The sequence below is a fragment of the Sorghum bicolor genome, chromosome 7 (assembly GCF_000003195.3).
Source record: "Sorghum bicolor cultivar BTx623 chromosome 7, Sorghum_bicolor_NCBIv3, whole genome shotgun sequence".
Classification (NCBI taxonomy): Eukaryota; Viridiplantae; Streptophyta; class Magnoliopsida; order Poales; family Poaceae; genus Sorghum; species Sorghum bicolor.
Genome location: NC_012876.2, coordinates 10,593,230 through 10,607,682, shown reverse-complemented (window position 1 = coordinate 10,607,682; position 14,453 = coordinate 10,593,230). Strand labels below are relative to the sequence as shown.

General features: G+C 45.5%; 1 protein-coding gene across 1 annotated transcript; it reads left to right on the top strand.

Moving 5' to 3' along the window:
• Positions 2,295-10,046, top strand: LOC8073224 (probable pathogenesis-related protein ARB_02861). The gene is made up of 3 exons (XM_021464587.1): positions 2,295-2,635; positions 3,115-3,260; positions 8,936-10,046. The coding sequence occupies exon 3, from the start codon at positions 8,936-8,938 to the stop codon at positions 9,476-9,478; it is 543 nt and encodes a 180-aa protein (XP_021320262.1). The 5' UTR covers positions 2,295-2,635; positions 3,115-3,260; the 3' UTR covers positions 9,479-10,046.

The window sequence follows — 14,453 nt, the reverse complement described above, 5'->3', positions numbered from 1 at the left end:
TGACACTTGGCGGTACAATAGCTGTGACTACTGAGTGGATGCATCTGGTCACTCTGACATGCACGTCCGATCACCCCTAGTTTTGCTAAGTTGGACAATAATGGTCATGTTTTGTAGTGGGGGTAAGGATGGATAACGAGCCGGCTCGACTCGACTTGGCTCATTTTGGCTCGTTAGAATAACGAGCTAGCTCGGCTCGGCTCGTTATCTTAACGAGCCAAAAAGCCAACTCGGTTCGGCTCATTACGACCTTGAGATGGCCCGTTAAACTCATAGCCAGGTATAAAATTACATAAAATATAATATTTACATTTATCTAAAACTTAAAAATAGTAATAATATAAAAATAATATATCCAATAGTCTTAAGTGAAATAAAATATTCATATGAGCTAACATATCAATCATTTTTGTAAAGTGTAAGACATGAAGTAATATAAAATTAATATAAGTTATGATGATTTTTTCTCTAAAACTGAAGCTCGTTTGGCTCGTGAGCTGACTCGAGTTAGGCTCGTTACAGCTAATAAGATAAAATATTGGCTTGGCTCGGCTCATTATAATAAGCCGAGACGAGCCAGTCACGAGCGGATGGAACTAATGAGTTTCATGTTTCCGTCTAGCCTTAAGTGGGAGTATTTATACTCTTCCTACTCGTCCAACTTAGCTCCCTTTTCCATTTGTTTAGATGAGGAAACACTTTAGAGTGCAAGGGAGAGCAAGAGCCTAGTGAGATGATTGAGATTTGACAATCGAAGATTAAAGACCTTATTAGTACATAGGGAGTAGCAAGCGTGCATCCATCTTTCTCATTAAGCTTGTTGTGATCAAGTGAGAGTTTGTACTTGTTACTCTTGGTGATCACAACTTGATGGTGATTGGAAGCTTGATGATCATTTGATGGAACTTGTGAATGATCCAAGTCATAGTGTGTGCGGTTGTGGGTGATTCACCACGTCAGAGTGACGAAGAATCATACCATAGAGAGTACTTGATCCTTGCATGGATCAAGGGAAAGCTACACCCTTATGGAGTGACGAAGAATCATACCATAGAGAGTACTTGATCCTTGCATGGATCAAGGGAAAGCTACACCCTTATGTCGGTGCTTCAACGAGTACTAGTGGGGAGTGACGCTGATACCTCGGGAAAACATCATCGTGTTTCTTTCCCTCTCATTACTTTGAGCATTTACATTTGAGAATTTTAATCTATGTCTTTATATATTGTTAGAATTGCCATGCTAGAGTAGGATTAGAACCTAGGGTGCAAATTTTTTGTGCGGTAGAACAATAGAATCACTTTTAGGCATAAGGGGGTGAAATAGGCTAAGTGTAGGGCTTAATTATTGCAAAAAAATTTAGAATTAGCCCAACTCATCTCTCCTCTTGGGCATCATGATCCTTTCAATGTGAATAGCTTGAATGAAGACATGACTACATGTGGTAGTTTGATGTGTTAGTGGATGCTAATGTGGACACTTTTTATGATTATATAGTTGAATGTGCTAGTGCGATGTTCTAGTAGATACTGATGTGGACACTTTGTATGATAAGATAAATTACTAGTGTGATTTATCTTTATAATATATATAGGATAATTCCTTTTTACTCCCATTAGTAGTTACTCCCATGTGTATATCTCTAGATTTAGAGCGTATATGGCTCGATGAAGTATATGCAGACGGAGTATATGATCATACTAAACCATCCGAGGTAGTATATATGTTAAGTATGCATGCATACATAGAGTATGTGGTTATATTTATTATATATACTACAGTAATGGTATTTTAGCAATATATTAAAAAATATGAATTTCTTTGAAAAATTTTCACACGGTAAGATCTAGAGTATCTTAATATAAATATATGAACATATTCAAACCGATAAACATGTATGAATACATACGTAATGTGGTTATATATATATATATATACTCCCACCGAGAGTATACACAGGAACGGGGGATCTGGCTAAGTCAATCGATGGATAACGGGCTGAGAAAGCGACCCGTTTAGACTGTTGGCGGCCGTATTTTTCTCGACGATGTATATACGTGAAATGAAAATGGCGATGGCCAGACCGTAAAAAACGGATCAGATTGACGATAGGTTAGTCTCTACTATAATTAAAATCTTCTCCAAGCAAATCTCACCTACAAGATCAACGACGTACAACACATATTCTATAGATTTGACGGCCCAGATTAGAAGTATGATCACGACGTTACACGCTTTCATCGCAACTCGCGACGACCCAGCCATACAATTCGTCCATCACTCGCGGACAGACTCGCCTCGAGCGGTTCCAATTCCAACTGCACGCTCCCCTTTTCCGCTCCGTCCCGACGACCCACCCGACCGACCCCCGGAGCGGCTGAGGCCTCGCGTCGCTCACCGACATGGGGCCCTCAACAACGCCAAGGCCGGCGGACCCTGCCTCACGCCGCGGCACCCTGCGCCGCCCTCCCTCGCGTTGCCATCGACGGCGGCGGCGGCTGGGCGGTGGTTCTGGAGGCGCAGCCCCGGGCGCCCCTGGTGGCGGTGCGCGCGTCGGGGGGCACGAGGAAAGACGGGCCCAGCGGTGGCGAGGCCAGCAGCGGCGAGGAAGCCGATAGCAAGGCGTCGTCTTCCGGTGAGGTCCTTCTCGTGTGTATCTGATGCCTTCGAATCGCTGGGCCTTAGGGTGGGCTATAGGATGTTTGAGCGATTCGCATCGCATGTGTAGTATCCCAGGTCGCAGCCTTTTCGTGGATCCGGTTCGTTACCTGTTGATAGGATGCGATTTGTAGTTGGGGCGCCGTGCCTTTTGTGAGACTGGGGAGACCCAGATACTCAGATGTTGATCTTGCTCCGCACTTAGTTGATAGGATTTTGTTGATTGTGAATTGCGATAATACTGTGTTTTTACGTTTTGTTAATTTTAGTAGACAAACTAAAACTACATTAGGCTTATATATGACTTAAGTATATGTGCAAAACATGTGATCAATCCAGCCACATTAGAAATGCTTTGGTTTACCCTTCCACAAAACTACACTAAAGAGCATCAACTAGGACGTGGACCTGGCCTTGATTCTGCTCAGTTGATGGTTTTTGTTAGGGATAATGCAGGGCACGATGATGCATCTACTCCAACTGGGGATACCTCTGCTGGGTTGAACCAACCCCATGACGAGACGAAAACAAACAAGCCGATTAATGTTTCTAGCAGCAACTACTGGCGAGATGTCAGGGCAAACCTTGTGCATCGGGAACAGGTGAGCCTGGGCTATTCTCAGTACAATCTGTAGTGCTGGTGGATTTTCCATATGCTTGAAATAGATGTCAGGAGATGCAACATGTTGTTCTGGGTATTTAAATTAATGTTTTTTTGTTCATCGAGGCATTTGTCATTTCACTCATTGTTAGAGCATCTTCAAGGGTTATGCATTTAGACTTTGCATTTACTAATTTGCAAAAAAAAACTTAAAATGTGCTATCCAATGGTTTTGCATTTAGACTTTGCAATTTGCATAACTTGGCATTTAGAGGTCTAGACTTGGCATATATGCCAAGCCCTCCAGGCTTTGCAAATCGTGATCGTCCCACGCCCGCGCGACTCGGGCTGCGTTCCGTCCACCCGCGCGACTCCTCCACGCACGAGCACCGCCAAGTGTTGCCGCGAAGCTTTGCCGCAGAGGATCAGGACGGGGCGAGGTTCAGGACGGACGAGGTTCAGGACGGGGCGAGGTTCATGACGGGTGAGGACCAAACGACGCGGCGCGAGGACCTGGACGGGGCGACGACGGCTGCGAGGAATGCCGCGATACGAAGGCGCGCGACGCGCGAAGAATTACAGGTGACAGAAAATCGCATGCCAAGAGAAAAACCTTCGGGAAAAAAAGTGTGAACCCAAAATTCTCTCAATGCCAAGTGAAAATGCAAAACCGTTGGAGATCACGCCTTTTTATCCTTGCCATTTTTATTTGGAACTTTGCAAACTCCATCAAATGCAAAACTAAAAATGCATAAGCCTTGGAGATGCTCTTATCTACCTAAACTGGTAACAACATGCTGTTCTGAGTATTGAAATCTTCTCTAGACAAATCCCACCTGCAAGATCAACGACTCACAACACATATCCTACAGATTTAACGACCCAGATTAGAAGTATGATCACGACTTTACACACCCTCAGCGTCGCGTCAATCACACATCACACAAATTCACCACGTGTGCGGCTCCGTCGCCCGCCGCGAGCGCGGCCGCCGCTGCCTGCCCCGGTGCTGCGCCGCCCGCCGCGCCCGCCGGAGCTGCGCCAGTCTGCTCGCCCGCCCGTCCTCGCAGCGCCTCTCTCTGTCCTCAGCCAGGGCCTCCGTCTCCTTACTCCCAGTCGACGACTGGCTAGGGTTTCGGCCGGTGGCCGCCACGTCTAGCACAGGCTCCTCGTCTACTGCTCCCAGTCCACTTGAGGCATGCGGCGCAGCCGGGCGAAGGCGCCAACGCCGGAGTCGGGGAAGATGAGGCGCCGCAGATCGCCGGGGAACAGATGAGGTGGGGGACGTCACCATTAGCCCATGGCCAGGTGCGCTCCCGAGCACAGGCACGGTGGGATGAGCGCTGCATCTGGAGGTACAAGATATGCGAGGCTGGATACTCCGGTGTGCGGTTGGACCACATCTCAATGAGCGTATATCTCCAGTGTGCGATCGAGGTTGGGCGGCCCATGGACATGTGGCAAATCTCGCACGTACTCACCTCTCCCGTTTTGGTGGCTTCCTCGGCCTCCCCGCCGAGCTCGAACCAAACGTGCCGCGGGCTGCGGCACACACCCAGTGCAAGGTGAGCTCGCTAATGCCGTGTCGTGCGAGTTTGAATGATTAAACATTGCTTACCTTTTTGTGTCTTGGATTTTTGTGTGCCTACATTTTAAGACTGCTTGGACGGAATTGTAGCTTTCCGATGCCTTCTTGCATCTTCTTGCAACAGGAGCCTGCAGCCGTCAATTTTTCACAAAAAATGTAGTTTGTCTGCATACATGTATATGACCTGGATTTTATGGCAATCTGTAACACCCAAAATTTAGCTTTTTTAAAAATAGATGAATTTGACTTTATTAAATAATTTTGTGAGCATTTTCAATATAGGAAAATAAATAAATTTGGAGAAATTAAAATTAAATATAAGTCAGGCTAATATTTTATTGCATACATGCTGGTGCATTTATTTTATGTGATGAGTGGTTTTGAAGAAAGGAATTTGAATTCAAAAATTCATTTGGAAAAGAGTTTGAAAAATTTGTTGGAAAATAAAAAGGAAAAACTTTTCTCTCTCCCCCTTTCCCCTTTTCGGCCATTTTGGCCCAAAACCCCGCGGCTCAGCCGGCTCCCCCTCTCTCTCTCTCTCTCGCGGCTGACGGGTGGGGCCCACCCGTCAGGTCTTTCCCCTTCCCCAACCGAAGCCCCCGCTCCTCTCTCTGCTGAACCGTCGAGCCGCACCCCCCGCGCCCACGACCTCTCTCTCTCCCCTGCGCTCGGGTTGAAGTGGGCCGAAGCCGCGTTGAACCGCTCCTCCCCTCTCATTTTCTCCTCCTCGCTCTCTCTCAACTCGCGTGAGCTCTGTGAAGTCGCAGAAGAACGCCGCCGGCGACCTCCGCACGATTTCCGTTGAGCCGTGCCTTTCTCGCCCGTTTCTTCGCGTAGGTGAGATCCTCGCTTCTCCCGCTTCGTTCTCGTCCGTTTTCTTTGCGAAACGATGCGTTCCTTCGTCATGGCTGCGAGCTCCAGGGACTCCGGCATGGCGCCGCCGTGAACCTTCTCGGAAACCGCCTCCTCGACCGCGTTTATGGTTTGGAACGGACTCGCATCGCTCTCCTCTTTCTTCCAGTTCAATCGGAATCGAAAACCATGCACCGTAGCACCTCATCCGCTCAACTCCAGCGAGCTTCAGGCGCCGGCCATGGTGGCCACAGTGTTCTGGCCGGAGCTGGCCTATGCGCCGTCCCCTTCCCCTCTCTCCCTTTTTTTTTTCTTTTAGTCCAGCGCGTGCATCTGTGACCCAACGGCCTACGATGCCCCATACCCCTTCGAGGGCATTTTTTTGTTAAAGAGCCCCCCAGGAATCCTATTTTTGCGCGCGCAGTCCTCGGCCAGAGGAATTTCCAGGATTTAATTCATTTATTTAAATTCGTTTAGACTCTGCTTTATTTACAGAATTGCCACCGCATTGTTTTAGCTATAAAATCGTCGTTTGAACTCCGAATCGATCCGTTCAAGTTGCGTTAGTTTCGTAATTTCGTAAGCTTCGCGTTGGTACCACTGTTGTTTAGGCTTACCACTGTTAGATTTCCTAATTAATTACAAGTCCGTAGATTGCTGTTGAAATCCCGTTAAGAGCGTAACTTTCGCGTCGTAATTCCGTTTTTCATGAATTTCGCGTTGACGTGATCGTAGCAGCACGTAGATGATTTTGGAAAACTTTTATTTAATTTATTTACTGCTGGTGTACTGTTCTAACTTTAGGAATTGTTCTCTTACATGTTTGTCTTGGTATGCGTGATGATTGTGATGTGTTGGTCGAGCCCAGACGGTGAGGAGTATTTCGGGAGTCCGGAGCTCTTTGGGGACCAGCAGGACCAGCAAGACCAGCAGGAGTACGTGAACCAAGGCAAGTATAGCATGGGCCTACCTTGTTGTCCTATTCATTTTTAAGCATTTCACCCTGCATGTGTATAATATTGCAAACTATAAGGACATCCTAGCTATTGATGACAATTACCTTGTTTCCAAGGGTTTTTATTGCATATGGGTAGAAGTCAGTGGCGGAGGGAAGGGGGGGCTGAGGGGGGCCTGGCACCCCCCAACCTTCCCATAACTCCCTTAATACACCACATAGATTAGATGTTTAATTATCTAATTAGCTAGTTAATGATATTATCTGTACTAAGATTTTTATTCTTATTTCATATTAATCTCTAATAGTTTCTTATACAAATAAAATCTAGATCTTTCTAATATTTTCTTCATATCTTTTATTTTTATTATTGCCTATCAAACATCAGTTTGTCCCCTACCACACACTTTAATTAGCTAGTTAATTGAAAATCAACGTTTTTCTTGTTTAATCCTTCTGATTGATCTCCAACAATGGGATCTATATTATTTAGCATTAGTCTTGCTATTATCTTTCTTATCTCCTATGCTTCTATCAATATTCGTCTAAACTCTAAACGGTCATTTAGCCCGTTGTACTCAACTTTTAAACACTAACAGTGGTATGGTGTTTCTGTTTAGCCTTCTATTTAAATAACTGTTTTACCTGTTTAAGTGATCGTTTTGTCTAAGACTAAATGATATGTAACTGATTGTTTGTCATTTGATGTTAGGATCTAGTACTAATTAATTTTGCCCCCATTTAACTACTTGTTTTTATTGTGATTCTTTTCCTGGGCAAAGAAATAGAATGATCAGGTGAAGGTTAGAGGCTTGAGACTAGTTAAATTTTTCTTTAATTTTTTTAGTTTTTCTGCTTTTTTTGCATCGCAATACAAACGTTTATTTTGGTGCTATGTACACCTTTGTCATGTAATATTTTGACACACATGATTGTTCTTGGTTTGCACGCCCCCCCCTATGTTCAAATCCTGGCTCCGCCCCTGGTAGAAGTGCTAGTGCTCTAACTCCAATTATATATGATCTGAAATCAGTGGTGGAACCATGGTTAATTGATTAAACATGATTATGATAAATGGAACATAGGGCTATGGTACAAATGACTGTTGGTCATGTTGTCCTAGACCCTCCGTAAAGACTTATCTGTCGGCAAAAGCTGGGACTTACAGTGCAACCGGGAGAGTCACATGGCTCTGACTTTAGCTTAGTAATAGGATCTTTTCTAAAGGGCGCAAGAGGCGCTTGCCACTTTGGGTGTAGTGCTGCCCCTGTTTCTATGAGTATAGCCGCGATGGACATGTCCCATAGAAAAGGGGGTTTTTCTACATCTGCCTGCCGAGGAAACCTCGCGGCCCTAACTGGTTAGAATAGGCCTATGGAAGGCTTCATAGTGTACCCTGTCCGCTCACCTTGGTAGTGTTTGGGGGTCGACGGATCCCGGGCATAAGGGCAACACGACTCACGGTGAAAGTGCACAACCTCTGCAGAGTGTAAAACTATTATAACAGCCGTGCTCACGGTCACGAGCGGCCCAGAAAACTCACAAAATAACTGGTTACTGATGGCTTTATGGTACATGATGATGTATAATTATGCTTTAATGTGACTTAATGACTTACTATGGTTCTAATAACTGATCATATGGGATAATTGGGAGTTTAAGCATAAACTTTAATAATTAATGATAAAACATTGACCTAGTAAAAGCTGATGCAGTGAACCTAGTCTAGCCTGTTTGAGCTTCATAAATCCTCATGCTATGCTTGTGGAGTACGAGATGTACTCACGCTTGTATATTTCTTTTCTTTGGATAAAAATCCCGGATAGGTAACAGATGGTGGTAGCTATGAGGACTACCCGGAGGACTATTAGGCTTGTGCTTCACCAGTCGACCTTCCCTGTGTGAGGGCCATGAGATAGTTATCTTAGATTATCATATTTACATTTCCGATGTTATGCCAGACTTTGTGATGTAATAACTACGTTTGTTGTAAACACTGCGATGATGGTATTTAATTTGTGACTTATGTGTGTGATTGATCTCTGGGCGCACATAAGTTTATGCATTCAATTATTTCCTTGAAATTAGGTGTGACAAATTGGTATCAAAGCCGTGTTGACTGTAGGACGCAAGCCTAGGTAGCAATGGTCGATATAGTGTCTTTGTTTTATTTATTTAATGCTTTCTACCTTACTTTTTGTTATTTTATAAAATTTATTATGCTTATATCACTTATTCTATTGTCAAAATGTTCATCTAATCTTAAAATAAAAATTTATAGATGCCGCCTGTCACGAGGTCTCGCCGCGCCAGCACCAGGAGCTACATCTCTCAGTTCACGCCCCAGTCGTCCCAGCCAGTGGTGGACATCTCCGACGACGAGACCGTCCCCATGGAGGAAGAGGACCCAGCGATGATGACAGAGGTGGATGATGATGATGAAAACTGGATGGACTCTCCTGTAGCAGTTGCACCTGTTCCACCCACTGCACTCACGCCACCAGCTGTTCCAGTGGCACCTGCTGCACCTACACCACCAGCTCCACTAGTTGCACCTGCTGCCCCTGCTGTACCAGAGGTGGTGCCTCCAGATGGTCCTGAGGAAGAAAACCCAGAATGGACTACCACCATCCACTACAAGTATCCTTCAATGACAGCCTACTTCCACAACTTGCTTAGGGAGATGTTGGATACTTACTATGCTGATAAGGAGATTGGCATTAGGTACTGCTGTGCAGAGTACACACACCCCTTGAGGCCACATACTGGAGGTCGGGTCTTACCATCACAGTGGGGAATGAGGCACATGACAGCTATATGGTAGAGAGCATCCATGGTCACGTTGCTAGGCGAGCTGAGGCACAGGACAACATGGAGGATGCCGCCCAGATGGCTTACACTCACTACCATGGCCTTCGATATGAGGCCATGAGAGCAGATCAGTACAAGTTCCTCCCTCGCCATGATTCTACTATTGGTACTTGGTCTATCGAGAACCCGCAGGAGGTTGACACGCCATTGGATGCAACTGTTAGGCATATGCATGTCCTGCAGATGGCCAATGATGATCTATAGGAGGAGCTACGTGATCAGCAGGATTCCATAGATCGCTTCCAGGAGATGGTTGACAGCCTTAGAGAGCAGCTTGAGTTGCCACCGCTCTACAAGAAGACCGCACCTCCTAGCATCTCCGGCGACGCACATAGGCCTAGGATGCCATAGTTGTTTTATTTCGTAGTCCCGTTGTGTCAGTTGAGTTTGGAGTGCTTGTGAACAATTGATGTGTCCGTTGAATTTGGTTATGTATTTGCATGATTCGAATCTTTGTAATGACTGCTGGAAGGTTGTGGATTTATCTACAAACTTCTGTTATCTTAAGTTTAATTATCGAATGCTTAGTTGGGTTGGTATATTCTGCTGTTGCTGTGCTGCTTTTGTGGGGCAGCCTGTGATGTTTAACTTTTATCTCTGAAGTGGTACGTTCAAAAATTCTGAAATTTTTGTGGAGAAAACTAGACTAATGTATCACTCATTTGCAACTGGAACCACGTCAAAACCTGCTCGGATCTGGGAGATATCCTTGTTACAATCTGGGACTATTGCGCAGACTAGAACACAGAACAGATTCGCTTTACCCCTGTTTTTGATCAAGATAATGTCAGAATCTGTAACAGTGGTCTGAACAAAAGTTGTAAAAAATTTTCTAAGCTTTCCAAACATATATGGCATGCCTCTGTTGGATCTCAGAAACTCGAACTATGAGTTAAATACTGCACTGCTGATTTTGCATCTTGTCCAGAAAAGTTTCAGCAAAGCCTATTTGATACTATAATCAGTTATTAATTATGGAAAGACCTCTAAAAGCTTATTCCTTTGTTGGAAACAGATGGCTGATGAAGGAGGAAGAGGCCGTGGTCGAGGTCGAGGTCGAGGCCGTGGCCGTGGACGTGGCCGTGGCGCACCGGTGGACCCACCGCCACCACCACAGCCTGTGACAGTGGAGCAGCTCATGTTGATGCAAGCCCAATTGATGCAAACTATGATGGATCGCCTGGATCACCAGCCCGCCGTCGTACCACCACCGGTCCAGGTTCGCGATAAGAGGGGAGAGTTCATGAAGGGACATCCCCCTATTTTTACACATGCTAGTGACCCTTTAGAAGCTGATGATTGGTTAAGAGCTGTGGAGAAGCAGCTGAACATTGCTCAGTGCAATGAGATGGAGAAGGTGTTGTATGCCTCCGGACAACTGCAAGGGGCTGCACAGGAATGGTGGGAGTCCTACCAATATGGACGCCCAGACAACGCACCGCCTGTCACTTGGAGGGAGTTCACCGAGAGTTTCCGGTCTTACCACATTCCAGAGGGGCTCATCGAGCTCAAACAAGAGGAGTTTCGTGCTCTCAAGCAAGGCTCCATGACTGTCGCTGAGTACCGTGACAAGTTCGCTCAATTGTCACGTTACGCTCCGGGTGAAGTAGCCAAGGATTCTGACAAGCAACGTCGTTTCCTGAAAGGACTGTACGATGGCCTGCAGCTGCAGTTGATGTCCAATGTTTACCCTAGCTTCCAGGAACTTGTGAACCGCGCTATCGTGATTGACAATAAGCGCAAAGAGATGGATGCTAAGAAGAGGAAGATTCAGGGGCAGGCATCTAGCAGCAACACTCGTCTGCGTGTGTTTCCTCAGCAGGGCTTTCCTCCTAGGAACCAGAGGCCCCCTAGTCAGTGGAATCAGGGCCAGTACCCTCCGCGCAACCAAAACCAGAACCAGCAGCGTCCCCAGTATCAGCAGCAGTTTGGTAATCAACGCCCTCAGCAGCAAGCTAACCCCCAGGCACCACGTCTAGGTGTGCCCAACAATGCTCCAGTGAAGACAACAGTGGCAAACAACTCCAATGCTTGCTACCATTGTGGTGAAGTGGGTCACTATGCCTATCAGTGCCCGAAGAAGCAGAACCCCTCAGCTCCACAGAATTAGAACAACAATCAGAGGCCCAGTGCTCGACCACCCCACACTGGAAGTGTGAAACACATGTCTACTGAATCAGCTCAGGAGGCACCCGAGGTCATGCTGGGTACGTTCAGTATCAACTCCATCCCTGCTACTATACTTTTTGATTCCGGAGCTTCGCATTCTTTTATCTCGCAAGCTTTTGTTAGAGTACATAGCATAGCTTTATGTGCCATGAAAAACTCAATGCTAGTGAATTCACCGGGGGGTACTATGCCAGCGAACTATTGGAGTCCCTCCACTAGTGTTTCTCTAAGGGGGGTAGAGTTCAAAGTAAACCCCATTTTGCTAAGAACTTCTGGTATTGACCTTATCCTTGGGATGGATAGGATGAAGCAACATCGAGCAGTGATTCAATGCCAGGAGAAGTCTGTAGTAGTAACATCACCTAAAGGGGATAGAATTTGTGTAGAAGTGACAGTGCAAGCACCTCCAACTGCTACCGTGAACCAGTTGACTGATGAAGTCAATGAGGAGAACAAAGTGGTGGATGACTTCCCTGATGTGTTCCCTCAGGAATTGCCAGGTATGCCACCTGACCGAGACATTGAATTCCTTATTGAACTTTTACCTGGAACTGCACCTATAGCTAAAAGACCTTATAGAATGGGAGTGAATGAACTAGAGGAACTTAAGAAACAAATTAAGGAGTTGTTAGAGAACAGTTTTATTCGTCCTAGTTCATCACCTTGGGGAGCACCCGTTATCTTTGTCGATAAGAAAGATGGTACCAGGAGAATGTGTGTGGATTACCGGTCACTAAATGAAGTAACCATCAAAAACAAGTACCCTTTGCCTAGAATTGATGACCTGTTTGATCAGTTAAAAGGTGCTTGTGTGTTCTCAAAAATAGACCTTCGATCCGGTTATCACCAACTGAAAATCCGTGCCTCGGATGTACCTAAGACAGCCTTCACTACTAGGTATGGCCTGTATGAGTACACAGTTACGTCTTTCGGGCTAACCAATGCGCTCGCATATTTCATGTACCTCATGAACAAGGTGTTCATGGAGTTCTTGGATAAGTTTGTAGTGGTGTTCATTGATGACATACTCATCTTTTCCAAAACTAAAGAGGAACATGCAGAGCATCTGAGGCTAGTCTTACAAAAGCTTAGAGAACATAAGCTATATGCCAAAAGAAGCAAGTGTGAGTTTTGGCTAAAGGAGGTCTCCTTTCTAGGACACGTGGTCTCTAATGGAGGGATAGCCGTGGACCCCAGCAAGGTGCAAGATGTGTTGAATTGGAAACCCCGTGAGTGAAATCCGTAGCTTTCTGGGATTGGCCAGATATTATAGGAGATTCATTGAAGGATTCTCTAAACTTGCTAAGCCCATGACGGCCTTATAAGAGAAGAGTGCTAAGTTTGTTTGGTCAGACAAATGCCAGGCTAACTTTGAGGAGTTAAAGAAGAGGTTGACCACAGCTCCAGTGTTGACCTTACCTGACTTAAGCAAGAGCTTCTCCATCTATTGTGATGCTTCTCGCTTAGGTTTAGGTTGTGTGCTCATGCAAGAAGGAAGAGTAGTGGCCTATGCATCTAGGCAGTTGAGGAAACATGAGTTGAATTACCCTACCTATGATCTGGAGCTAGCCGCAGTGGTCCATGCCTTAAAAATCTGGAGGCATTACTTGATTGGTCATAAGTGTGATATTTACACAGACCATAAGAGCCTAAAGTATATCTTCATCCAGTCAGACCTGAATCTGAGGCAACGTCGTTGGTTAGAGTTGATCAAGGATTACGACCTGGAAGTGCATTATCACCCTGGGAAAGCAAATGTAGTTGCAGATGCACTTAGTAGGAAAAGCTATGTCAACAGACTTCAGCTGACATTTATTCCAGCTGAGTTGCGAGCCGAAATAGAACACCTCAACATAGGCTTTGTGAATCATACCATGGGTCTAGAGATAGAGCCAACATTGGAACAAGAGATATGTAAGAGTCAGTTGGAGGATGAGAAATTAAAAGAGATAGCAGATAATGTAGTGCTTGGAAAGGCACCAGGCTTCAGGATAGATGAGAATGGTACCCTATGGTTTGGGAAAAGGATATGTGTGCCTGAAGTGAAGGCTATCTGAGACATAATTCTGCGTGAGGCGCATGACTCTGCTTATTCAATACACCCTGGGAGTACCAAGATGTATTTGGACCTAAAGGAGAGATATTGGTGGTATGGATTGAAAAGGGATGTAGTAGAGTATGTTGCTCTGTGTGACACCTGTCAGAGGGTGAAAGCTGAGCACCAACGACCTGCAGGTTTGTTGCAACCAATGCAGATACCCGAATGGAAATGGGAAGAAGTCGGTATGGACTTTATTACCGGGTTGCCACGAACTCAACATGGGTATGACTCGATTTGGGTAATAGTAGACCGACTCACTAAGGTTGCACATTTCTTACCAGTCAAAACCAACTACAAAGGGGCTAGGTTAGCCGAGCTATACATGGATAGGATTGTGTGCTTACACGGAGTTCCAAAGAAGATCGTGTCCGACCGAGGAACTCAGTTTACATCGCACTTTTGGCACAAAGTACATAGATCCTTGGGAACTAAGCTGAACTTCAGTTCTGCTTATCATCCCCAGACTGATGGACAGACAGAGAGAATTAATCAAATCTTGGAGGATATGCTTAGAGCTTGTGCTCTGCAGTATGGCACTAGTTGGGACAAAAGTCTGCCGTATGCTGAGTTTTCCTATAACAACAACTACCAGAAGAGTCTCAAGATGGCACCATTTGAAGCTTTGTATGGTCCCAAGTGTAGGACACCTTTATTCTGG